We start from the raw sequence: 24794 nt of genomic DNA on the forward strand, positions 1-24794 counted from the left end.
AGGTCACAAGAACAACAAGTTCACTAGAACTTAGCTGGTGCATACTACAGCTTTGTTTCCAACCACAAAACATTCCTCAAAAAAGTGCTGTTGCTCTTTAAGCATTATGTTTCCCAGGGGTAAATGTTGGGTTATTGAGAGTGGGGAAGATGGGGAAAAGCTTTTGTTTCTGTTTGGGGATTCATTTGGCTGCATTTCTTTCCTCATCATAAGTTATGTTTTTGCTTCTATTTTATTAAAGCATCTAGAGGCCTTTGGGAATTGATGCCCAGGACTAGAAAAAAAAAAAAAGTAAAATGAAATTAAAAATCCCCAGCAGGATCAGGATTGCTGCCTTCTGCCTGTGGATTGTTCAGACACAAGCAGAGGCTCAGCCTGATCATCCCTCTCTCTCTCTCTGACCCCATTGCCTCCCCTTGCAACACCAAAAATCCACAAATTGGTATCCTGACTAACCCCTCACCTCTCTCCTCTGAGCTGGTGGCTCCTGCCATCCCCAGCCTTTCTCTGCCCGGTGCCACAAGTCTGGGTGGTGAGACAGCACAAACCCTGATGGCCAGCACAGTATCTCGTGTTCTAACCTACATCAAAAGCTGCTTCAAGAGTTCAGATGCTCCTTTTAATGAGGAGATGAGGGAAAAAAAAAACCTCTCCTCTCCTGCTGCTGAACGCAGCTGAGCACAGCTCCCTCCTCCTGCCCCTTCTGCAAATTACTGGGATATTGTCACTAATTATCAGGCTCAACAAGTGAAATTGTGCAATTTGCTACAGACACGCCGGAGAGCTGCTGAGAAAAGTGGGGCTGGGAGGAGAGGGGAGTGTGGAGGAGCCCTTGGGGCAGGGAGCCATGGGGCAGCCCCCGGGGGCAGCTCCTGGCACAGGGAGGGGTCCTGCTGGCAGCACTGTTGTGTTTGCATTTCAGAGTGTTTGCTTTTTTTTTCCTGCTTGATGTTTACTTCAAGCATTGCACTCTGAGGGCTTATAAAGAGGATTAAGTGGTGAGGAGGTCTCACAGAGTTAGGAGGAATTAATCAAGCGGTAATCAGGAAGGAAATTAATCTGAAGAGTTAATTAATCAGCCAAGGCAGGGAGACTGCAGCCAGTTGTCCCTATCACACCTTCCAGGTTTTGCTGTTTCGTGCAGCAGCAGGGAAGGGAGAAGCCAGTCCAGGGCTGGGTGGCTGCTCAGCCACCCCTCCACTCTCTCTAAGGAGAAAAGAAAAGCCCAACAGGCCCAGGAGGTTTCCATGCCCACATCCCCCCATGCAGGGACCTCAGTGAGGGCATCTCCACCCATGTGACATGTGGTGAGCACTTGTCATCTTCCCTCTCTGCCCCCAGACCAACTGAAAACTTTCCAAAGGCTGCAGCATCTATTTCAGAGACTCCTCCATGCTCCAAAGAGGGAAGAGCCTCTTTCCTTTGGAAAAGGGGCCTGGATATGCAGCCCCCAGGTTTTTGATTGCTTAATTGATTCTACATACCCCATGTTTTCCTTCCAGCATCCTAAATAGTCCTTTTAGTTCTTCATTGTTCAACTCTTCTAAATATGCACCGCTGGGGATTGCTTCCCTTCAATCTGGTCTAGCTGCATTTTATATATTTAGTTTTTCTTTTTCCTAATCTTTTTTTAACAATACATTCCCTGCAGAACCTTAATCATTTTAGTTGCTCTTCTCTGAATTCCTTCCAAAAGGCGTCAGGCAGAGTGTTTTGCAAATTTGTTCCTGTCCCTTCCGGGCTGCATTTTGACTAATGCCTGTTTCCCTTGTGATGAGGCATACCCCACGCAGGCTGCCTGATCAGGGATGCTCAACTTTCATCACAGCCTGAAGCACTTGGGGGAACAAAACTCCCCAACTCACAGGGGCTGCAACACGACGCATCTTTGAACTCAAAAAAACCCAGGCCGGTTAACAAAGACATCCGAAATCTCATTAATTTCACCATTATTATTATTATTATTAGATTATTTTTATGCACTGAGCAGACATTTTAATTGCCTGGATGTGGATAGGAGTTTCTATTGTGTGTTTTATGGACTGCAAGCAAAGGTTCATCCCTACATGCTGCCTACAACCACAGGAGGTACCGAACCCACGGTGCCCCAAACCAGCTCAAAGCAGCCCAAAAACAGCTCAAAAAAGCCCCAAAAGAGCTCAAAAAAAGCCCCAAAACAGCTCAAAGCAGCCCCAGACCAGCTCAAAGCCCCTTCCTCAGAGGGCAGCAGAGCCCATCCCTCCATGGGGTCACCTCACGATCACTGAGGTTCAGGATGTGACAGAATCATCGCAACAGACCATCAGCATTAAACATAATATTGGATACACAACCTTCTTGCACCTAAACTGTGTCAAAATAAAAGGGAAAAAGCTGCATTTCACAGGAAGGGCCTGTGGGACTGAGAGGTGAGGAACCACAGGAGGGACCTGGGGCATGCAGAGGTGAGGGGTGACTGGAGAGAACCCAGCTGCACTGAGGGTGCTGAGTGAGGTTATAACTGGCCACAAACAATGATTCTCATCAGCAGAAGGCCCCAAAAAATGGCTAAAGCAGCCTCAGCAGCAAACACATCCACTCCACAGCTTCATCAGCCACTAGAGCCATTAAAGGATTCATTTTTGTCATCCCATTCCCTTCACATCAGTTTTATTTCCAAGGAAGACTGGGAAGGGCTACCTGCTCTCCTTGAGCAATTGCCACCCTCACACAGAAAGCTCCCACATCACTCAAGGCTGTCCCTCCCTCTAAACCATGAACTTGTCTCTTTTTCTTTTTTATATAATGACTATTTGCACACATCCTCCAGAACAAAAACTGACCTCAAAAAATAAAGCGGAAAATGCAAAAAACATCACTGTTCTTGCCTAAAACAAAGTGCCACAGAGTTTGAAGGGTGTGGTGAGATGCCCCTGACTCAAGCACGTTTCTGGTTAGCCTGACCCAGAGAAGCAACTCCCCACAGATCATTTTGTACAGGGAAAATCCTGCTCTTTTCTCACCTCTCCCACACTGCCTGTCTGTAAACAGCTGGACCCATTTCATTATAACTCACTTCTACTGTGACTGCTGATTATAAAAGATTGATTTTAATAATTTATAGCCTGCCCAGCACCACAGCACTCTGGCCACCAACGGGTACCCAAAAAGGTTCTGATTGGAATGGAAACCTCTCCATTCAAAGCCAGAGCCTCAGATACCTCAGTAACCAATGTGGTACCCCAAGAGCTGAGAGAAAAAGGGATGCTGCTGCTCTTCTCCACACTAATAATGGCACAAAGAGAGCAAATTAGCAAATTCTCCTTCCTTTGAAATCCCCTGCCCTCCTGGCTCCATCAGAATAAGGAGTGAAGCTCTAATCCCTGAGGGGGGTGCCACTGTGCATTGACTTTAAGGGGTGCAATGCTTTTTATTCTGGCTTTTCAGGTGGCAGTTTAAAGGAGAAGGCATTAAGGCCTTCCTTAGTATCTAAACCCACTGCAGGAGGACCCCAAAGCATCACCTGGGTCCCACAGAGAGATGTGTGAGTAAAGACATGGGTAAAACATGGGTAAAACAGAATAAAGTGAAAGAATAAGAACTGTGCACCTACACACAAATATGTAAGCTTGGATATAAATATGCTCAGATAAATGCACCCTCTCAGATGATGCTATCAAATACATTACTCTCCCAAATCCCTGCAGAGCAGTAGACCATCTCCAAGGTCATATTAGCATGGAAGTAATGTAATTCCATTACCCAGGCTCCTTTTCCCTCTTGTAGTTTTCTCTGTTGATGTTTGCTCTCTTAATTTTAAACACCAGTCGTATATCTTATAGCCCAGCCTGGGACCACTTTGCTCAAGTGGTAGTAAACACATGGCTTAATTCAGTCATTCTCCAGGAAAAAAAAAAAAGGAAAAAAAAAAGGGAGTTTTCCTGCATGAAATCCCCACGTCCACCATGAGACGATCGACGCAGAGCGTGCTGGAAGCTGCCGTAACTAACTCGGGCTCAGGGAACAACCAGAGCTCACAGGGTGGCATCAGAGAATCCACACATGCTGCTCTTGTCAGGAGAAAAACATCCAAGGGGCTGCAGCTCAGCTGCCAACAATGTGCTGTGTGAGCTCCCAGAGCAGGGATGCAGCTCAGAGCTCGCACTGAAGGGAGCTGGGCAATTCCCCAAAGGGTGAGGAGAATTCTCCAGTCTGAAAGCTGGACCAAGCGCCTGACAGCAGGGGGAAACAGGGCAGGGGAGGGGACCAGCCAGCAAGGCAAGCTCCAAACAGAGAGAGAGGATGGAGGAGAATGCAGGCAGGAGCTAGCACAGCCACTCTGCCCCATGGACAGTAGCATCAGTTTGATGTTCCACACAAGCCCTCTGCCACCTTCGGCAGGGAATTTGTCCTTCACAGCAGAGCGTTGGGCCCTCGGGGTCATAGCACACAAAACCTCTTGGAAACCTGGCTCCACTTCTCCAGTCCACACCCTGAATTCCCCCTTGCTGGACACCATCCTCCTCTATGTGCCAAAGCCTCTCCTAACCCATCCACAAATCTTCCTGAGGTTCAGGCCATTGCTCTTTGTCTATTCATCTTCTGAAAACATCTCTAATCTCTCCTTTCTACCTTTTATTGCCTGCAGAAGGCTCTGATAATGTAACCTCCTTCACACCTCATCTCTTCTAGCTGACACCATAACAAAGAAGTTTAATAATAACAATCTCCAACAAAGAGAGCAGTTAAGGAGCACGGGAAGCACTTTTCTCCAGCAGACCCCAGAGATCTGCCAGGAACATGCATCTCCAAAGACATTTAGACCTCTTCCAAAGCTCCCATGTTCCACTTTGTGGCAAGCCTGTGCTGATTGAAGGCCATGCAGGAGGTCAGCACTCAGACCTGCCCTTCACAGGAGATGCTCAGGACAGCATTTCAGGATGCTTTAGCCCTCAGCATGCTCCATCTTTGGGTCTCCCAGCCTTTTACTGTGTCTAATGGATGGTCCTGAGGCTCATTGTGCTACCAGAGGTGAGAGAGCCACAGCTCCAAATGCTTCTGCATCCTCCTAATGAGGAGCCCACCCCTCCTGGGTGGCTGTGGAGGGAGTCTGCAGTGATTCCTCTCGTTAAGCCCCTGCAACATCAAACTGATGAACTGTCCAAGGCAGACTTTTTAGCAGAGGATAAATGAAAATCCAGCCATGCTATTTTAACAGTCTACAAGGCATCATTTCTACCTGGCTGACCCTTAGCCCCTTGCATGCTCTGGATGGGTTACTGGTCTGCTGGCCACAGCAGGAGCCTGTCTCAGTCCCCCAGCCTGTCTCAGTCCCAGTCTTCTCATCAAGACCATGCAAACTTACCCACTGAGTTACTGTGAGTAAAGCCCTTTTTCTCCAGTGAAACTTTATTAAGTACCATCCCCTGTTCCCATCATACCCACCCCAGCACTCGTTAGACACTAAACCCAGGATTGACAAAGGATGTTACAGGAATTTCAGTAGGATTTGTCTATTAATTCCCTTTGCTACTTTTTAAACTCCTATGCTTAGAAAAATGCTGGCACATATGTACTTCTCAACAGGTGGCCAGTAATAAAATTATCTGCCAGCTGCTTTCTCAGTAAAGCTCAGCTAATCTGGTAAGAGGAGCACCCCCAACAAAAAAAAAAGAAAAAAAAAAGCACCACTGAGATGGCAAGTCTCAGAGCTGCTGTCACAGCTGATGGAGGCTGGAACACGGGTGCATCCTTGGGTGCTCACTCCTCCAGAAGTGCACACACAGCATCTCCCCACCTCCCAGCCCACATCTCCCATGTCTGAGGCAGAAGGAAAGGCAGAGCCACAGCAAAAGCCTGATCTGTGCATTTGTGATACACCCCAGAAACAGGGATAAACAACCTCAGACAGATGAGAACTCGCAGTTTCTTTATCTTCCAGGAGCCAATATTTACTAGAAACGTTTCCCTCAGCCTACAGCTTCTAGGAAATTACAGCTGAAGATTTTTCTTGGTACCACAATGTGTTTGACCCCCTGCTCTTCAACAGCTGCAGCTCGAGGCATGAGCACAGAGCACACAGTGCTTCTGCTCACTCAAAACACATGCAGGAGTGTGCTGAACTATTTCCAGGCTCTAAATGTGTAAGTTCAAATTCAAATCTTCCAACTGTGATAATTCAGGAAGGTACTGAGATGGTTTTGTTGAATTTGATCTAACTGTGATGGAGACATGAGGTTAATAACTGTGGGCTTCCACGCACAGTTCCCCCTGCTCTGCACTAGCATAACTTTGTGTATTTTGCATTTGTTCTACACCTTCTTAATCAAGACAGTCATATATACCTTCTCAATAATTTAACCTGACAGACCTGTGCTGGTCTGTGCATCAACCAAACCTCTTTATCAAGAAAAGATCTTTCAGTAAAACTTGCAAGGACTGCAGCCACATCCGTGGGTTATGCATCTCCCATAGCTACTGTCTTACCAGACCAATAAAAGAAATTAAAATTCAACCACCAACCTTCCATCTCCCACACCACTAACCAAAATGGGAAACACTTGCTGCTCCCTCCTCTCCCCAGCCTCCTCCTGCCTTCCCCATTCACACCCCAAAAAAAGCCAGAAGCACTGCTTTCCCTCCTCCTCCTCCACTGATCAAGACATGCCAGCGTGCTTAGGAAATCATTAGTGCAAATTACAGCCGGGATTATTTATCCTTACAGAGCCTGCCAAATGGCAAATGGGAGCTCCAGCCACTCCTGGGCTCTGAAGCTCCAAGCAGACAAATAGGCACTTACCACCAGCTATTAACAGCTTCATAAAGCCCCTCCTCACCTGTACCTCCCCCCTCCATGGCTGTGCTCCGTGGGAGAAGAGAGAGGAGTTTCCTCCTTCTCTGCCTGCTTTGGTAAGGGTGACATGAAGGATTTGTCCAATAAGAGCCTGGACTGCTGCATTGCCTCTCCCTCTCCATCCACACACTCATTTCTTCTGCCTGGAACTTCCCTACACTTTTGTATTCGTAGTGCACTGCAGACACTGATGGTGCAAGGGCCATAAAACCTCCAGAATTCGTGTGCCATAGGAGAGTTCAGAGGTCCTGAAGCACGCAGAGCCTTGTGTGTACATGCCAGCTTAGCACCGACTTCTGACAGTAAAATACTTGGAAATGGCTCTTGGGAAAAGCACTCAAGTGCTGAGTTCAAAACTTAAGGTTCTCCACTAAGAATAGGGGATGTTAGAGGATCCTGAATTTGCACAAAAGCCTGCTGGTTTCGAAAACCACGAATTTTGTTTTTGTAGAAAAAAAGGAAATTTAAAGGTAAATCCTGATCCAGGGATAGTGTATACATTTCTGCCACTGGTTGGAAACCAGGATTCATCCTCAAGGCACAGGTTCAGACAGCATGTTGCCTCCCTGCCTGCATCCAGGAAGGTTTCCAAAGGCAGGTATCAAAGCAGAGCAGCACAGCAACCAGGAATTTGAACTAATGTGCCTTTTGCAAAAGGAGAGCTTACACAGCTTTCTGCAAGCTGTCTAATAGCAGGTAAATAAATGCCAGGCTTTGCCTCAATGAAATAACAAAGCAAGGTATTAAAAAAAGAGAGGCACCTGGCAGGCATTCAAAGGCTCAGTAGCACATCCTAGTAAAATACTCAATCAACAAAATTTAATAGCACCTCTCTCCTCTTTTAGCAGAAAAGCAGAACTTCATTCCTTTCTGGCAGATTAACACAAATCCTGCCCATGAGGCTGGTCCCAGAACCTTCACCTGAGACTGGCAAAGCTCTGGCAGGAGCAAACCCAAGTGAGAAGCCCTTTGCTGAAGCACCCCAGAACCCAACACGGATTCCAGCTGCTCCACTGGGATGCATTTAGGAGGAAGTGACTTTTTTTTGGTGCAACTTGATCACAGTGGGTTCAGCAGAACTGAAATCAACGCCTTTACCTACACATATCAAAAGGTAGAAAAAGTGCCTTGCTTTACCCTTACGACTTGAGCTTTAATATGCCAGAGTGGAGCACTGTGCTCTGCTGATGAGGGGTTTTGGCACATGCTGACATCCCATTAACTCCAATAGCACCTTAACAGACAGCAGCAGCCAAGAGGCATTACTTGAAATCTTTAAGCAGACAGAAAAAAGCCCAAATTGCTCCTAAATACACCAGCAGCATAATGAATTTAGATAGAAAAGAAACATAGGGCAGACAATATGTTTTGTTATAAAGAATTAAATAACAATATAAAAAAAAAAGGAAGAAATAGCTAAAATCCAGCTGCCCTGCAGCAGGAGGGTAGAATAGGATTTCTGCAGACATTCAGAAGTAAAAGGCTGTATCTAATTTCAATTTCTAGCACAATTCCTTAGATCAAGGGAGATTGAGAATAAACGGGATGTAGAAGAATTAATACTCCTTAAATATAATTAAAGCATAAACCAAAATAAAATAATAAAAAACAGAGGGAAATAAAATTAAATAATGGTTAAAGCAGTTAAGAAAATTATTACTGGAAAATTCAGCAATATTTGCTTTCTTTGTCCCACACAGAGGGATAGACCTGAGCAGGATACTCTGAAAAATGCTCAGCAGCCCAAAAGGCATGAAGTCTCATTTCCAAGCACTGCAACCCAATTTAATTCCAGGCTGAACAACTTGTCAAGAAGGCAGAAGCTCTCTAAATCTGTAAAGATTTTTCTCTTTATATACACATATATGCATAAAACTTATATTTGTTATCCTGCCTGGTGTGAAGAATAAATTAATAAACCTAACTTTAAATTTATAGTGAAAAATCAAAGGAAAAAAATATTTAAGAGGCTAAGTGATAGTGGAATCAAGAGGATGAAGCAGTTGGTCTATAAAAACAAATCATGCTGAACTACCTTCAATGCCTTATTTTCCCCTGATTGAATTACAAAATTAGTCAATGAAGACTGTAATATATTTGATAATGTCTCAGAGAAAAACTTTCTTGAAAAATTAATTCAAACTGGCTGGGATATGAGCACTTTCACACTAATATAACAGTAAATTTGATTTACAGTGTTCTTCCCTGCCAGTGCCAGTCTGGGTGGCATAACTATGGCAGAGCTTTAAGCCAGTCTATGTGGCAATATGTGTCTGTTTAAGGGATAAGGTGGGACCATCATAATTTCTGAAGCCACTACTGAGATGAGGCTCAGTGACTGAGCAGGGCTGGCTCATTCCCAGTGGCTCAGCTGCCTTCTCCTAAGAGTCACCAAAAGCACAAAGTCACAGGGGCAATGCATCCCTCAGCCAGCAAACACGGGCAGAAGTAAGAAAACCAAGATGTAGACTTCAAAAGCATGAAATAAAATGTTTTAGTGGTAAATTTCCAATTTACTGGGAGGCCAGGACCTGGAAAACAATTAATGTCAGATGGGCTGGTGGCAACCACAGGCTGCAAACAGGTTATGAGCCTGCAGGCGAGCAGCACAGAGGGACCAAGCTCTGCACAGGGAGGAGCTGTCCCCATCCAGCACTGGGGGACCAAACCTGGGGTAACCCTCTACTCTTTTGGGTGCAGGGACAGGAGACTCCCACACACCAGGGAGCTTCAGCAAAGGGAAACAACAAAAAAATATGATGGTGATGCTGGAAGGACTTGGCTGGGATGAAGGAGGGTTTGCATTCATGTCCTTGTTGAATGGTACTGCAGGAAGAGCCAGCTGCAACAGCCCCAGGGATGAACAGCCAGGGGTATTGGGTGCAAAAGCATGTAATGAGTTAACTTAAATAAACAGACTGGGCAGTTCTCTGGCAGGAACTTGCCCTGCCCCTGGGTCCAGCCCCAGAGCACCTTTGGTGACCAGCACAGAGACTCTGCTCAGCACACATCCTCCTGACAGGTCTCAGCAGCCACATCCCCAGCACTGCTCCCCACCAGCAGCAGGAGAGTCTGCCCTGCCCTGCAGTTCCAGAGTTCCTTACTCAGGCCTGCTGCAGCATCCCACTGCTGTGCACACAGGGATGGTCATGGGAATTTACCCAAAAACCAAATGAAAACTTGTTGGAGAAATTAAGAAATCAGTAAGAATAAATATTGATCCTAGACCATTGTTACCTCAAAATTATAGGTGGGTTTTTTTTTTCATACCATTACTACAGCCACTGTGGATAAAGACATGCTTTGCTATTTGCATGGACTCTGCACCTGCTGATTGGGTAAAATTTGGCTGTTTTGCTCCTTCCAAAGCAGTGGCCCAGTGGAAGCATGGGAGCCCCTAGGTCAGACTCAGGGCATCCCTGGATGCCAGGAGAGGGTGCCAAGAGGCTCCTGAGCAAGAGCTGAGGAGATCTGGCCAGCATCTCCTGCACTGCCTGGGAGAAGGAGAGGCAGAAACTGGCCCATCAGGATGAGCCTCTCCAGGTCTGATTCCCATCTCTCCTCTGAATGGTGAGGAAGGTGTCTCAGCCCCAGGGCAGCAGTGTCTTTACCTGCCTCCCCAAGTGCCAGCCTCACTCAGTGTAATGATTATTAAGCCCTGTCAGCAGATATGAAACCAATGGACACAGCTCCACAGGCGAGCGCTTCGCAAGCCGCCCTGCTCGCAGGTTTTTTCATTATCCAGCTGGAAAATTGGTGATGTCACAAGAGTTCTCAGAGAACCAGGATGAAATTGTCTTGTCAGCCACAAAAAGGCCAGTTCAGGCTCCTGCAGGAGGAGGAGGAGGACAGCGATGAGCCAGGGAGCCCCTCTGGCACTGCCCACCCTGGAGCACTGTGGCACCCACATCTCAGCTCCTGCCCTGTGAATTGTACTATGAAGAAAAAACAGAGTGAAGGAAAACAATGCTCTTCCTCTCACACTAATTCACGGCCTCTTGTCTGACTTTTGACTGTGTTAGGCTGGGAAGAGCTTGTGGTTTGCTGGGGAGGATGAAGCATGAACTGGCATGGAAAGAAGATGGAGGTTCTTACAGGTTGTTCACATGGAATGAGAAGCAAGCCAGAGAGTTTTTAATCCAAAACCCAAGCAGACACATCCTTTTTCTTTCCTGTAACTGTATGGTTTTTCACCCTCTGCAGTTTTTGAGGCTGTGCATTACTTTAGTTTGAGTGACATCGAAGGCAGATGTGGCAAAACCACCCACCCAGAGACTGCTCCTAAACAGGCATCTGATCCAACATGGCTTTCTCACATTTCTGGTAGGGAAAACCCCTTGCTGGTCACGAAGTCAGGTCTTTCAGCAAGATCCAAGTGCAGCCAGCAGAGCCACAAAGCCTCCCCAACACCAAGGTGCATGTGATGCTGGGCTGCAGTGTGAGGGTCCTCATGTGAAACAGTCCCTTCCAGAAGAGGCTGGTAACTCCTGTGGGTGCAGGACCAGAGTAAAGCTTTTCTGGAGCCACCAGGTTCCAGCAGATACAAGGAGTGGGGCTGTGAGACACAGAAGATGCCCAGCTCCAAGTCCTTCTCCTTCCAAAAGGCTGAGAGCAGAGGGGAGATCCTGCAACACAGCCTGGCTGTGGAGCAGAGCACATTGACAGCTGATGATGAGGCTGGGATGAGTTTTTGGGGCTTAAATTGAAGACCACTGTCCCAAACAGAAACTGGATTAAAACCCTTGCTCCTCAGACACAAAATATGAGCCTCCAAATGTGATTTATTTCTCCTGTGCACAAAATACTACCCAGCTGCTTTTGTGTACAGGCATTATCTTCTGGTCCATTGATTTTTAATAGCATGGTTGTAGATTGAAATTAGATGCCTGTGCATCCAGCTTCCATCAACAAATGCTAAATACTGGTGCTGCTGATGGAGGTTTTTGGAACTGTCCTGGACATAGATAGGCTCTCTATTGCACCACAAGAAATAGAACTTGGAGATGGAACAAGCCCATTAGATCATCAGATGCTCCAGTGCTCTCTGCAATTTGCTTCCCCAGTGCTTTTACCAGTCAAAGCTTGAACAGCCCAGGTGACAGCTCTTATCTATTCCCTTGGGAGTTTATTCCACTGCCTCTGAATTTCTAGGCATTCCTTCAAGCACATTCCTCCTAGGTTCAAAACCAAGCAGCATTTTTCTTTTTCTTCTCTCCATTTGCCTTCACAGCTGCCCAAGGTTTCTCTTGCCAATCCTGCATTTACATCAGAGTCACCTGTCCCTTGACAAAGTGCAGAGCTCTCCTGCTCCAGGGTTTAAGGACAGAGTGACAGATCTCTGCATCCCTGGCTAAATACCACATAAATGAACAACAGTCCTGCAGCAAGACATGAGGAGGAAGAGGTGATAAACTCAACAGGGGCATCCTCCCAGAGGACCATTTATCAGCATTAGCAGCAGCAAAATCTTTTTCAAAGAATAGCTGGACAAGTGCAGTACAAACCACAACTAAAATATTAATTAAAGTCCTTTGGTCCTTCCAACACTGCCCTGCACCTTATTAAAGGCACATCAAAGTTTGCATTCCTTTGTCTGGTCCTTGGCTGCCTGCAGAGGGGCATGCAGAGGACAAGTTTTGTGGAGATGCTGGGTCTTCATCAGACTTAGTCCTGTTGGTTAAACAAAATATCCTGCACGGTGCTACAAGGAGCAGCATCCCCAGCACTGCCAATTGATAGTGCTTTGCTGGTGGAAAAGCCAATGCTCTGAGGCTAGAAATAGGACTCTTCAATTTAAAAAATGCATTAAAAAAATAAATAAATGCCAATCTCTTTCCAGCACCTCAGCTGATGCAGAATCACAGGTAAGATGAGGGTCATTCATGCAGCTTTTAACACCACAATGTGAGAAGTGTTTGTGAAAGTCTGAGAGGAGACCCTGCTGGTGCTGAGCTGCCCTGGGCACACTCCAGCTCTGCCCTGGGGCTCCCTCGGGGTGAGTGATGCACCTGGGGTCGAGCACCCAGCCAGGGACAGGAGCAAACCCCGAGTGAGGGAGGTCATGCACGGGGAGCACAGGGAGGAGGAGCTGCAGGGATATGCTGTGAAGGAGACTTGGAGCTTCTTGGGTCACCTGAACACCACTGATTTATTTTTTTCCTGCTTTCAGCAGTGGCCTAAAAAAGACACCTGGGATTTGTAACAGCAACCAAAATAATAACGGCTGGTCAGTGCACTTTACATTTCCTTTATAAATAACCTATCAATACTTCTGGGAGTGGGAAAACATTTTATTTCTAGATCTATATAAATCCTGACCTTTTCTCCTGCAGGGTCACTCAATGCACCTGTCCAGCCAAGGGTGGCTCCCTGCCCCTTCAGTGTAACCTCCCCAAACCTTCACCAGACCAGCACCACCTGAACTGAGGAGCAAGGGGGGCAAGCATTTAACTGCTGGAGTGAGAGGGATCTGTCTATGCAAAGAGAAGAAAGAGAAGCCTGTCACAGTCACAGCAGCTCAGGGGACAGGTGGGATCTCTCAAAGGTTTGCCACAGAACCCAGGGCTTCATAGCAGCTGTCCCTTGCTGCCACTGTACAGTTACAGACTGCATGGCATGGCAGGGGGGAGACACCTCCCATAAAACCATTAAAGCAGGAGAAGATCTCTAAGATCATTAGGTACAAACATTCACCTAACACTGTCAGTTCTACCACTATATGTGTCCCTAAGTGCCACGTTTTTTTAATGATTAAATTTGATTTAATGAAGCATTAAAAAAATCCATGTTTTTTTCATGCTCCCTTCCTTCACCCCTTCTTTGAGCAGCCAATTCCAATGCATGACCACCCCATAGTGAAGAAATTTTTCCTAATATCCAATCTAAACCTCCCATGGTGCTGCTTGAGGCCTTGTTCTCTTGGCCTGTTGCTTGTTACCTGGGAGAAGAAACTGACACTGACCCCACCAGTCTACAACTTACTTTCAGGCAGTCATAGAAAGCAATATTCAGCAGCTCAAAGAGCTTTATGCTTTATCACCTTGAAGGCATTAAATAAATAAACATAAAAATAGCACAGCTTGCACTTCAGCAGAGCATAAGCAGGTATTTATAGAAGGAAGCCCCAGTGAAACCACATGCCCTTTCAATCCACTTCCCAGGCAAATAAACCCAAGTAATATTGAAGAGTGGAAGTATATCAAGGGTATTTGCAAACAAATTGAAGGATACCAGCAAGGAGAACCCCTGAATTCCATCAGTCCCATGCAGCCACTCTGCTTGGATGTTTCAGAGGGCTCAGCACATCTCACACCCAGCTCAAAGAACACAGCAGCAATGGGTTCCCATTTCCAGCCCCCTGCTCTGGAGTGCCATACATCCCCAAATCCCTGGAATTAGCTGTGGCTGCTGATGTATGGCTGTTTCTCTCCTGTGGCTGTGCCAGATTGATAGTGCCTTGCTCTTTCTTCCTGCTCCCACTACATGGCAGGATCCCAGGAGGAAGGAATGAAAGGGCCCTGATCACAGATTTCTCCTGAGCAGCAAACCCTTGATGTGCAGGCTCTCCAAGCTGCAGAGGGTTTGTCCACGCCTATACAACAAATAATCAGGGGAGAAAAAAAATAAAATCAGTGTATGAGTACAGCCAGGCTTGGCCAAGGCAACATGGGACAGAATTAAGCCTCATCTGAAAGGCAGATCATGGCTCTGATATGTATGTGTATATATATATATATATATATATCTATATATATATATATTTCCCCCCCTTTGAACCTGTAGCAATAATTACATATTGAAAGAGGAAAAAAAGAAAAGTAAAAAAACTAAAAAAGAAATTGAAAATCCAAATCAACAAAAGCAAAAAGCCAGGCACCCAAGATATCTTTGCAGGAGCAGCTCCTCCTGAATTAGAACTCTGGAATTGTTCTGCAATCAACTCAGCGGACAGTAACCATCTGTTTATGGAAAAAAATGTTAATGGTCCCCAATCATAATCAAATAGGCAACTGCTTTAAGTACCTTTTAACTAACACTAAATTACAATGGAACAGCTCTGCAAGTATTTCTGACATCCACATGCACATCAGCAGTGCCAGCACTTTGATCAGGGCTATTAGAGCAAATATCAAATAAACTGATAGCAATGGGATTCCTGAAACATTACAGAAAGCGTGGGCAGTATTTGTTTACTGTTCATTCAGTTCTTCCCCACCTCCTTGCTGTTTCTGTTTATTCTGAAAGAAAACACATACATGCATGTGCACACACGTGCACACCACCCACCACTGCAGACCCTGTGAAAGCCTGATCCCTGTGTTTTTCTGCCCAAGGCTGAGCTTCCATATGAATTCTCCAACATCCAGAAAGCCTTGAGGTGTTTATAGCAGCAGGACATCACCTGACTTGTCATTCTATTAAGTTCCCTTAATTCCATGATCCCTGTAAAGGCATCTGTAAGTCCTGTTCCCTCTCCTCTGTGTGGAACTGGCCAGCACACGCAGAAGCTGCAGCACAGAAAGGGGAAATGCAGACAGGCAGAGCTGTGCACACACACTTGTGTGTGAGCAGAGAGGCAGCACGATCACACGCCTTATTTCTTTAGGAAACCAGATTAAAAACCAAATCAAGTCTTTGCCAGCTGTAACCAAGTCTGAACCATCAGCTGGCACCGGCTCCACTCAAGGAAAAAAACCTTGTTTGGACAATGCGAGGAGTTTTTAGTCTCACAGCCTGGAAAACAGTTAATCTCAGCAAAACTACAAGTGCTCTTGTCTCTAGATTTTCCCTAGCACCTTTCTCTGCATATCTCAGCTAACTCCATTTGGTTTTTATTGAAGTTGTGCAGCACCAGGGATACATCACAGATATGCATGAGTACACGTCCTTCCTCCCCAGGCAGTTGCAAATGTAACAGAAAACAGCTAAAAGGGGAATATATTTTAGTCCATCAACCTAAGTATTTACAGTCTCATCACTCTGCCACCCAAACATTTTGTATGCCCCAGATCTTTTCTGTGCCATTATTATTCTTTCATGAAATTTAATTTTTCTTAGTCCTGGGACTTTCATGTGGCTTTTTTATTATACTACAAAATTTCATTTCCTGTCATCTGCTGAGATTAAACTTGGATTGGAAGACACTGTTTACAAGGGTTGCATTGACAAGCCTGACCCCAGCAGGTGAGGTGCAAAGCTTTCCACCTTGGGTGGGCACCCAGAGAACAGGGGACACTGGCCCCCGAGTTGGAGCAAGCAGTGACTGAGAGCAGGATATCGGGCTCCTTATTCCCATGTGGTCTACCCCATCCCAAAAAACCCACCCCCTTGGGACACAGAATAAACCAAAGGACTCCAAATTTCAATGTCTTGCTTGGTAAGACTCTTTTCTTTTTCCCACACTAACACAGGCCTTTAAAAAGCATCCCAGCCCCTCCTCTGGATACAACACCCTTCAGCAAGTGGCTGCATTTCTGCAACTTCAACGAGCCTCAGTTTTAACATTCATTTCTCCCAGTGGTTTTCGCTCCAGTGCCTCTCTGTTGCTCACTTTCCACACACAAAAAAGGAGCTTTGTTTGCCATTTCCCTGCCGCCTCCACCACCCCAGCTCCAGTGAGCTCCCAGCTCCCCCCAGCTGCCTCAGCCCACCCCTGTTCCCTCCCAGCCAGAGCAGCCAGAAAGGGGCTCTGACCTCGCCATGGTAATGAATGCCCTCTCTGGAGGGAGCAGGGGAAGGGAGAAGGATGGCCCAGAGCCAGGCTGGGCGAGCCCAGCTGAGGAGCACAGCACATCAGAGCTGCTCTCAAAGGAGCTTTTGTTGGTGCCAGAGCTCCAGCCTAGTCAAGGCACGCTCAGTTTTGCAGGCTTCCCACCCTGGATCAGCAACCGGGGCTGGCTCTGGCAGGGCTCTGCTGCAGTGCTCCAAGGGTGTGCCACCAGCCAGAAGAGGACAAAAGTGGACAGACCATGCCCTCAGAGTCCTCTCCCAGCACACATCCCTCAAGCCACAGCATCTTTCTTTCCACAAAGGCAGCTGGGATGTTGGACACTTGGTTCTAGGGTTGGTGGGCAATCCATCAGGCTGGCCCAGGGAGCCTTCCAAACTCAACGTGACATCCAACTTTGTCAGTCCGCGCTCACCTCTCTCGAGGAAATAAACCATCTGCTCAGCACTTGGAGAAGCAGAAGGAAAAAGATGTACTCAGAAAGACTCATGAGGTGCTTTAGGTAACATGTCCAACACGAGCACACAATGTTCTGCATCTGACAAAATCAACAGGAAAAACCTGCTCCTGCAGGCTTGCCAAGCTGGGATTTCAACAACAAGTGGCAATATATCAGCTGGCAACAAACAGCTCCCAAATCAGGGATGCACTTGCCCAAAAAGACTCAGGGTTTTGGTTTTAATTTTTTTTCCTTGGTAAATGATAACACACTGGGTGCCACAAAGGATGTCTCCTGCCCATGAATTAACTGAGCAGGGTTTGGGCAGTGTGAGTAGGCTATGGCGGTGCCTATGGCAATTGTGACTCAATCTCCCTGGTTTTGAATATATATATATATATATATATATATATATATATATATATATATATATTTGTCTTCTGTTAACTCCATTTGTCCAAGCAAAGCCAATAAAACTTGTAGAAAATTTGCAGGGCTATGGTTTCCTATCAGAATTGGAAGAAACACTGCATGAGGAGGAAAGCAGACTTTTCTAGCTAAACAATTTTTTGCCTCCATTAAACTTCACACACAAGGGCTCATTATGGCACCCCCCTCTGGTTTCTGGGAATGCAGAATATCCACTGACATACTTATCCAAACACCTCTAAACACATACACACATCTGTTCACCAAGACTTGTTACTCACATTAGGCTCACTTCACTCCCCTTTGATTCTTCCACTGGAGTCAGATGTTACTTTTCCTTTTCATATTTATATCTCAAAGCTCCATCAGTGGCACATGCCCAAGCACTTCCAAAGTGTTCTGACAAATCCCTCCAGAAAGCACATAACATCATCCCAGTTTTACAGATGGGGAAATTAGAGCAGAGGCAGAGGTTAAGACAGCTAATTGCCTATGGCCACTAAGTGAGTCAGTAGAAGAGCTGGGAATTGATCCCAGGAACCATGTCTTCCATTCCTCTACTCCACCCACCAGTCAGTACACTCCACCAGATGGTTCTTATCACTGGACATATGGACTAAATATTCCTAAGCTGGTGTAGAAGATTCACTGTTTAATTAAATGTCCTGTCCTCTATCTCCATAGGATGCATAGGAGAAACTCCAGCCAGAATCCCATCTGGACCCACTCAGGAAATGTCTACGTGAAGAAAACAAAGCCCTAGGCAAGTGCAGGGAACATTCCCAAACCTATCAACCTGCCCTGAAGCAGAGACCACAGCAAGGCCAGGAAATAGGCAGTGATTCTGGAGCCTTAGGAGAAGCTCATGTTTGTCAAAGCCTGGCTTCAAACAGTGCATGCATGAGCCACCAGTTAGGTGGGAACTACTTTGTCATGTGAAGGCTCTTCCTTCAGCCTTCACTGGGCACCACCAACACTGCCCAGCTGGAGATACCAGCAGAGTCACAAAAAGCAGATGGCACAGAATTATCTGCTTCTGTCATTGGCTCTGTCTCACCACAGAGCTGGTGTCCCTAGGACAGAGACCAGTTCTGCCTGGCAAACGTCAAATGCCTTCTCACTTCGCAGTCACTAGCAGTGACACTTGAAATAAATTTCTAAAGTCATTATTCATGACACAGAGGAGAAAACCTTTCATCAGAGAGTCATCAGAAAGTGACCTTCCACACCACTGCCTTCCCAGTATGGACATGAAGTGACAGCAGCATCTCAGTCCTTACTCAGAGATAGGCAGAGAGTGGCTGCACCTGCTTTCCCAAGAGAATTCAAACCAATTTCACATCCTTCTGTCCCCCCTGCACACCCTGTGCACCACCAAGTCCATAAAACAGATTTCACCCAAGACCATGCTGTCCTGAACACAAAGCAGGGCTGGAGGGAGCAGACTCAAAGCTCTCCTGGACAACCTGTAGATGCAGTTATGTACTCAGAAAGAACACACATCCACACTTGTGCCCACAGAAGCCCACACAGGTGAGAACCACCAGCCCACTTGTCTCCATTACTCTCTCAACAAGCAGAAGAGGACTGCACGCCCTTTAGAGGGCTTTGCATTGTAGGAATAAAGCCACACCACCTTTCCACGTGTGCTATAAGAGCCGGGCAATCCTGGAAGGTGCCTCCTGCTAGGGGAAGGCGACTGCACCTACCTTTCATCCCAAACTTGGAGCGCCGGCCATACTTGTTGATCATAATAAAGAGCACGACCAAGAGGACACAAGCAAAAGCTGCCAGCCCAACCGCTATGGAAACCTGGAAGGAAAAAGCCTTAGAGTCAACACAGAGGAATTCAGGAGTCTAAATCAGAAATACAGCACCTCCTTGACCATTTGGCCTTTCTACAGGCTCACGTGGATGCCATGGGACAGAGAGAGAGAGAGAAACAGCCAGCGTTTCTCACAGTGGCTTGTGAGAATTTTTAGGGAGTTGTAAGGATGTGATAACTTGTTAAGTATAAACAGTCTGCAGGTGGTGTTTTTCTACTTTGTCTTTCTGTTCTTCTCAAGGATGGTGTATGGAAGGTTTTTTGCTAACTAACTAATCAAATATAATGTATTGTATCACTCCATAAAAACCGCGTGGTTCTCTTGAATAAAGCCTTCTTTGCTCTTTCTACAATACTGCCTCCTGTACTGCCTCCTGCCTGTTCCTGTGTCATTCTCAGTGCAAGAGTGACAGGCTCACACTATCTGTGCACATATATAGCTGTGATATCCACAGCTGCAGCCCTGTGGATATCAGCTATGGAGGAAAACACAAGCTAAAGCAGCAGGCACTGCTGCAGCTTGGAGGCATTGCAGGCGTTTGGCAGGACTGGGAGGTCTGGGATCTTCCCATCAGTGATGCTGTTCTGGTACCAGGTTTTCCCAGCCTCTCACTCCATATATCTTCAGGGAAAAAAGGCCTCTGCTCCAATGCCTGGGCTCTCCCTTCACTGCATGGCATCCCAAGCCTCCATTTCTGACATCAGCTCTTTACCATGATATCACAACACTGAAGCTATTCAAAGCTCAGCCGGGAGCACAATTCTGCCTCCATCCAAAAATCCCTCAGGACAGAGTGAGGGAAAATAGCACAACCAAAAGAGAAAACAGAAGAAATTAAGTAGAACTAAGGAGTTTTTTCTTGTAAAACATTTGAGTTTTCCGAAGGCCTCTAACGGTTCCTTATTGATTGTAATTTTATTAGTAAATATTTATAGTAAAGCAATGTCCAAGCCCTTCACTGGAGCTTTGGTTCCACTGTGGCAGTTTACAAGCAGGGAAAGAAAACCTCCTTGCCCTAAAGGGTTTGCAATCCCAGGCTCATTTTAATATTTATGAATATTTATTCCTTCAAGTCTTTGCTCAAAATACTTTTTATTGCATTGATGTAAACAACAATTTCTCTGGCATGTGTCCAATTGTTCTGTACTAGGTCTTGTGATGCATTTAGACTGCTTCCTTTTACAAAACTGTATTCTGCTATAATAGAAAATACATCATTTAACTAAGAAGAAGTAATTTCATTTTGCAATCCTTTTCCCTGCTCTTGGTACATTTGTTATAATATTTTTAAATTTTTATTTACACTCTATTTTCATCCCCAGTTTGTTTTCTGTGCTTTATATTTAATAATCAGTGCACATTATTACTCCAGCCTCGCTGTTCAAAGCTTCCACTTCAGTTAAAGGAGGTTTTCTGTTAGATGAGAACTGAAACCAGGGTGGACTGAGCTTTGCTTATTCTGTTGACACCTCACGGATTTCAGTATCTTAAAACTTTCACAGAATTAGAGCAATTGTGTAATGTGCTAATTTTTTTCTTCTAATACTTATACACACTTTTTTCTTTTTTCTACTAGGATTCTGCAGAAGAAAGACAATGCTGAGATCTGACAAACCCTAGACTTACTTTCCTTTTTCATTTTAGGCATGTCCTACACAGCAGGAGAGAGGGCAAACAGACATTGACAGAATTGAACCAAACTAAACCCAGGTCCCTCACCAGGCTAAGCTTAACAGATCAATAACAGTCCAAAACACACAATTTTCCTGCTTGTTTGTTCTCTGGGCGCTACTTTTTAAGAGCGAGAATTCCTGACCCTGCCAGCAGAGACTTCACAGGATGCCTTATTTTCAAAGGGTTCCCTGGTTCCACACTGCAGACCCAAGAGGATCAGATGGTTTGTGTCAGTATTTTACCTGCCCAACACAAGCCACAAAATCCTTCTGATTGCTGCCTTGAGTCATAAAGGAAGAGATTTCCCTTGCAAACATCTCAAAACAGCAGAGAAATACAAATACTGAGCAGTTCTGTAGAGAAGAGACCAGGACTCACCCCAAAAGTGTCCTCCTCTGGTTTGTGGGTCACAGTGATGGGTGGGGTGGGACTCACTTCATAATCACCGACTGAAACCAAAACACCAGAGACAGAAAACTCAGTGTGGCTCCCATGGGACTCCCAGCACATTCCAACAGCAGTGCCTGACCTAAGGACATTCAGTTCACCCCTAAAAGAGGCTGAAACTTTCTGTTCCAAAAGGCACAAATCAACCATCAGAGCACATCAGCAGAGAAAACACAGACCAGCACTACGCTGATGTTGTTCCAGCCTCACAAATGAGAAACATTTGGGTGCCTGGTGTCCTGGAATAGGTTCCCACCACCCTTGAGCCCTCTTCCTGGCTTTCAGAAATCTACTGAGCTAAGTGGGGTTAAAACACAGCTGACCCCAGCAGAACTTGATCTGAACAAAGAGTAAGTTGAATGCTTTTTGTGGTGTGTGGTGCTTTGGGAGGGAAGAATCTGCTGAAGAAACAAGACAGAATTGAGTCCTGCTTCTCATCCCAGCCCACATCAGAGAGATGTTGTTGTTAGGGACAGCCCAATCTGCATGAAATTAAGATCCCTTTTGCTACAGCACAACCAACCATCATTTCCTTTATAGGACCATCTTTGGGAACCACTGGAGGCAGACGAACATCTCCTGGTCTCATGAGATTATCAAGCTGGTCACAAGCTCCCCAACAATCTTGTTCATGCACAGGGAAGCCAGGGCTGGTGCAGCCTCCACCAACCTGCTTCTGGCTTCCTCCCTTTTGCTATGTAAATCACAGAAGGGAAGGGGAAACCACAGAAACAAACCAGTCACAGTATTCAAAAGGCAAGGAGACACTTACTTGAGACAAAGCTGTCTGTACTCTCTGTGGGAGGGACAAAGAGAGAAGCAACACAGTTAGCAGCACAGCAAAGAGAGAGTGGTCTCCTTCCCCACCCACTTCAGATACACTCCACCACCCCAAAGAACCCAGGCAAAAAACTTCTCATCTTCTCATATTTTTTCCTTTTGGGCAGCTCTTCCTGGAAATTGCAGCAGATGTGCCAGCAGGACATGCTGAAGGGCAGGATGGAGAACCTTGGGCTGAAAGAGGAGGGAGGGATACTACTCTGAGGCCAAAATGAAGAACAAGTAGCACTTTTGAATGACTGGTAAACACCCCTGCTTTCAGCAAAGCTCAACAGACACACAGGGCTCTGCAGGATGGAGGTGGAGGGGACAGAAACAGGTTTTGCCTTGCATGGCAGTGTGCACCCATGGATAAAATCCTTCAAGGATGAGGTCTAACTCCCATGGAGGAGAGCCCAGCTTGGGGCTGGGAGTTAGAGGAGACCTCCTGTGACCTGCTATTGATGAGCCACTCAGAACAGCTGATCGCTTCTGAGCTGGACAGCGAGGCTGTGGCTGTCCAAGAGCTGCCTCTCGCCCGAGACAAGCAGAGCAGGCCCTGCTGTCAGCCTGCTGGCTGCTCCAGTCTGTTCAGCAAAGCTCCTTCAGCTCCAGAGGTGCCTGAGGCCCCAGACAGTGAGGTCTAAAGCCCTCGGTGACACTCAGTTTACACAGAGTGAGAATCACGTCAGCTTCCAATCCACTCGCCCGCGTAAGAAACTGAGCCCGATATTAACAGGAGTTTGCACAGCTTTGCTGGCAGAGGGCTCCTGGAAGGATGCTGGGATGCTCACACTGGAGCATGGGTGAGGCTTGGAAGGGGAGTGTAAAATAAACCCCAGGTGACAAACATGGCTTTCCAAACCAGGGGAAAAAACCTGAACAAGTATTTTTTGTTTTCAGTCTAGAAAAAGAGTAACTTTCCTTGGCTTTTTCTAGTAAGAGGAAAAAAAAAAGAAAATATTTTATTTGGAGACTTTTTCTTTTCTATTAAGGCAGAGTCTAGTCATAAAATTCTTGCTGCCTCTACATTTTCCCCTTTCCATTTTTCTCTGCTGGACTAAGCAAATTCAACAGAAATGTACAAAAAGGTTCTTTTTCCATTAAACTCTATTTTTCCAAGCATAAAAAATAGCCAAGGAATTTCAGCCAACTTGAGTTCTGTGAGAAGTTCTCAAAGAACTGAACACTCATCACAGGTACATTAACCTTTGTGGATTAAATAAGGAGTTGGTAGCCTGTGGCAGAGATACCAATGACAACATGCAATGAGATTTTTACAGGAAATGACACAAATCTGTCCTGGGAGCCACTGCCCTGCAGCATCAGAGAGAAGGCAGATATGGTATGTCCCAGATCCCAGCTTCTAACAGCACCTTGCTCCTCTCAGCCTGGAAAGCAGAGTGTGGCCTTTTACCAAATGAGAGTTTTTTGACCAGGGAGTGCTAAAATACATGGTCATTGTTCCTTCTCCATGCTGACAAAGCCTTCCAGGCACTGTGCTTTCATTAATTAATTAAGAATAATAATCTCACCCTGGGTAGTGACAGCAAAGCCCTTGCACGTGTGAATTGCTGTAAGCAACAAGGGGCTTGAATGAGCCACGCTGGGGAACCTCCAGTGTGTGGCATTTTCTGAAGGAATCTACCTTCAAATGGGAAATTATAAACGTCAGCTGCAGTGAATGTGTGTGCCAGCTGTGGTAGTGGACGAAGCAACAAGCTTCAAGGAAAGTAAATTACATCCTGCATTGGGCTGACAGGGTCTGCCAGGGTGAGGAATGGCTTGGGACTTTGGATCAGAAGAAATAAAGGAAATGGGTCAGCTGCTGCTGAGAGATGGTTCATGGTCAGTAAGCATCCCACACCAACGTGAGCCATGGGCGGAGCTGCATTCACAAGGGCAATATTTTACACATATTCACAGAACCCCATTCTCCCAGAGCCCCTAACACAAGATGCTCTTCAAACATCAATGTGCTTTTGCACACCACAGCGTGGCTCAGATTCCTTTCCAAATTCAGCTCTCCAGAACAGCATATCTGCCTCCCTTTCCTGCAGGTCCAGCACTCACTTAGGAGCTGCCCTCGTTTCACAGATGGGGAAATTGAGTCACAAAGGTGGGAGCTGACAGACCTGAGACTGCAAACCTGTGCACCTCTCCTCACCCACCTACATTTGATAAGCTCTTCTGCCCTGACAGAAGGAAACATAAATAGGTCAGATAGTCAAACAGGGCAGAATCCTTGAAGTCAGAATACAAATTTTCCACTCCCATCCATATCAGCTCATTTGTTCAATTGTCAGATCTTCAAGGCAGAGATTTGGGTTTGCATTTATGATATTTGACCTGCGGGAAAATTCTGTGTACATATATGGTGTGATATAAATAATAAATGAGAGTACCGTTGGTATTTTGCTATATTTAGCAAACGCCCTATTTTGCTGGATTTTCTTGGGCTGCAGGGGCCAATTTAGAGCTGCCACTTTCTCATGGCATCATTCCTGAAGGCAGCAGAGATCTTAACTCCATGATGGCCAGCATGGTATTTCACTGTCAGGGATGCTCCTACAGAGCAGACAGGCCACCACAAAAGTCTCT

General features: G+C 46.0%; 1 protein-coding gene across 3 annotated transcripts in view; it reads right to left on the minus strand.

Annotated features, from left to right (window-relative positions):
* NTRK3 (neurotrophic receptor tyrosine kinase 3) overlaps positions 1-24794 on the minus strand; it is a 218672-nt gene that overhangs the window by 127295 nt on the left and 66583 nt on the right. For all 3 annotated transcript variants that reach the window (XM_077185417.1, XM_054642288.2, XM_054642289.2), the window contains exons 9-11: positions 22147-22170; positions 21306-21376; positions 19137-19239 (exon numbers count right to left, since the gene is read on the minus strand). In XM_077185417.1, the coding sequence (XP_077041532.1) occupies positions 19137-19239; positions 21306-21376; positions 22147-22170 (198 nt within the window). The remainder of the gene's footprint in view (positions 1-19136; positions 19240-21305; positions 21377-22146; positions 22171-24794) is intronic.

The sequence above is a fragment of the Agelaius phoeniceus genome, chromosome 13 (genome assembly GCF_051311805.1).
Source record: "Agelaius phoeniceus isolate bAgePho1 chromosome 13, bAgePho1.hap1, whole genome shotgun sequence".
Lineage (NCBI taxonomy): Eukaryota > Metazoa > Chordata > Aves > Passeriformes > Icteridae > Agelaius > Agelaius phoeniceus.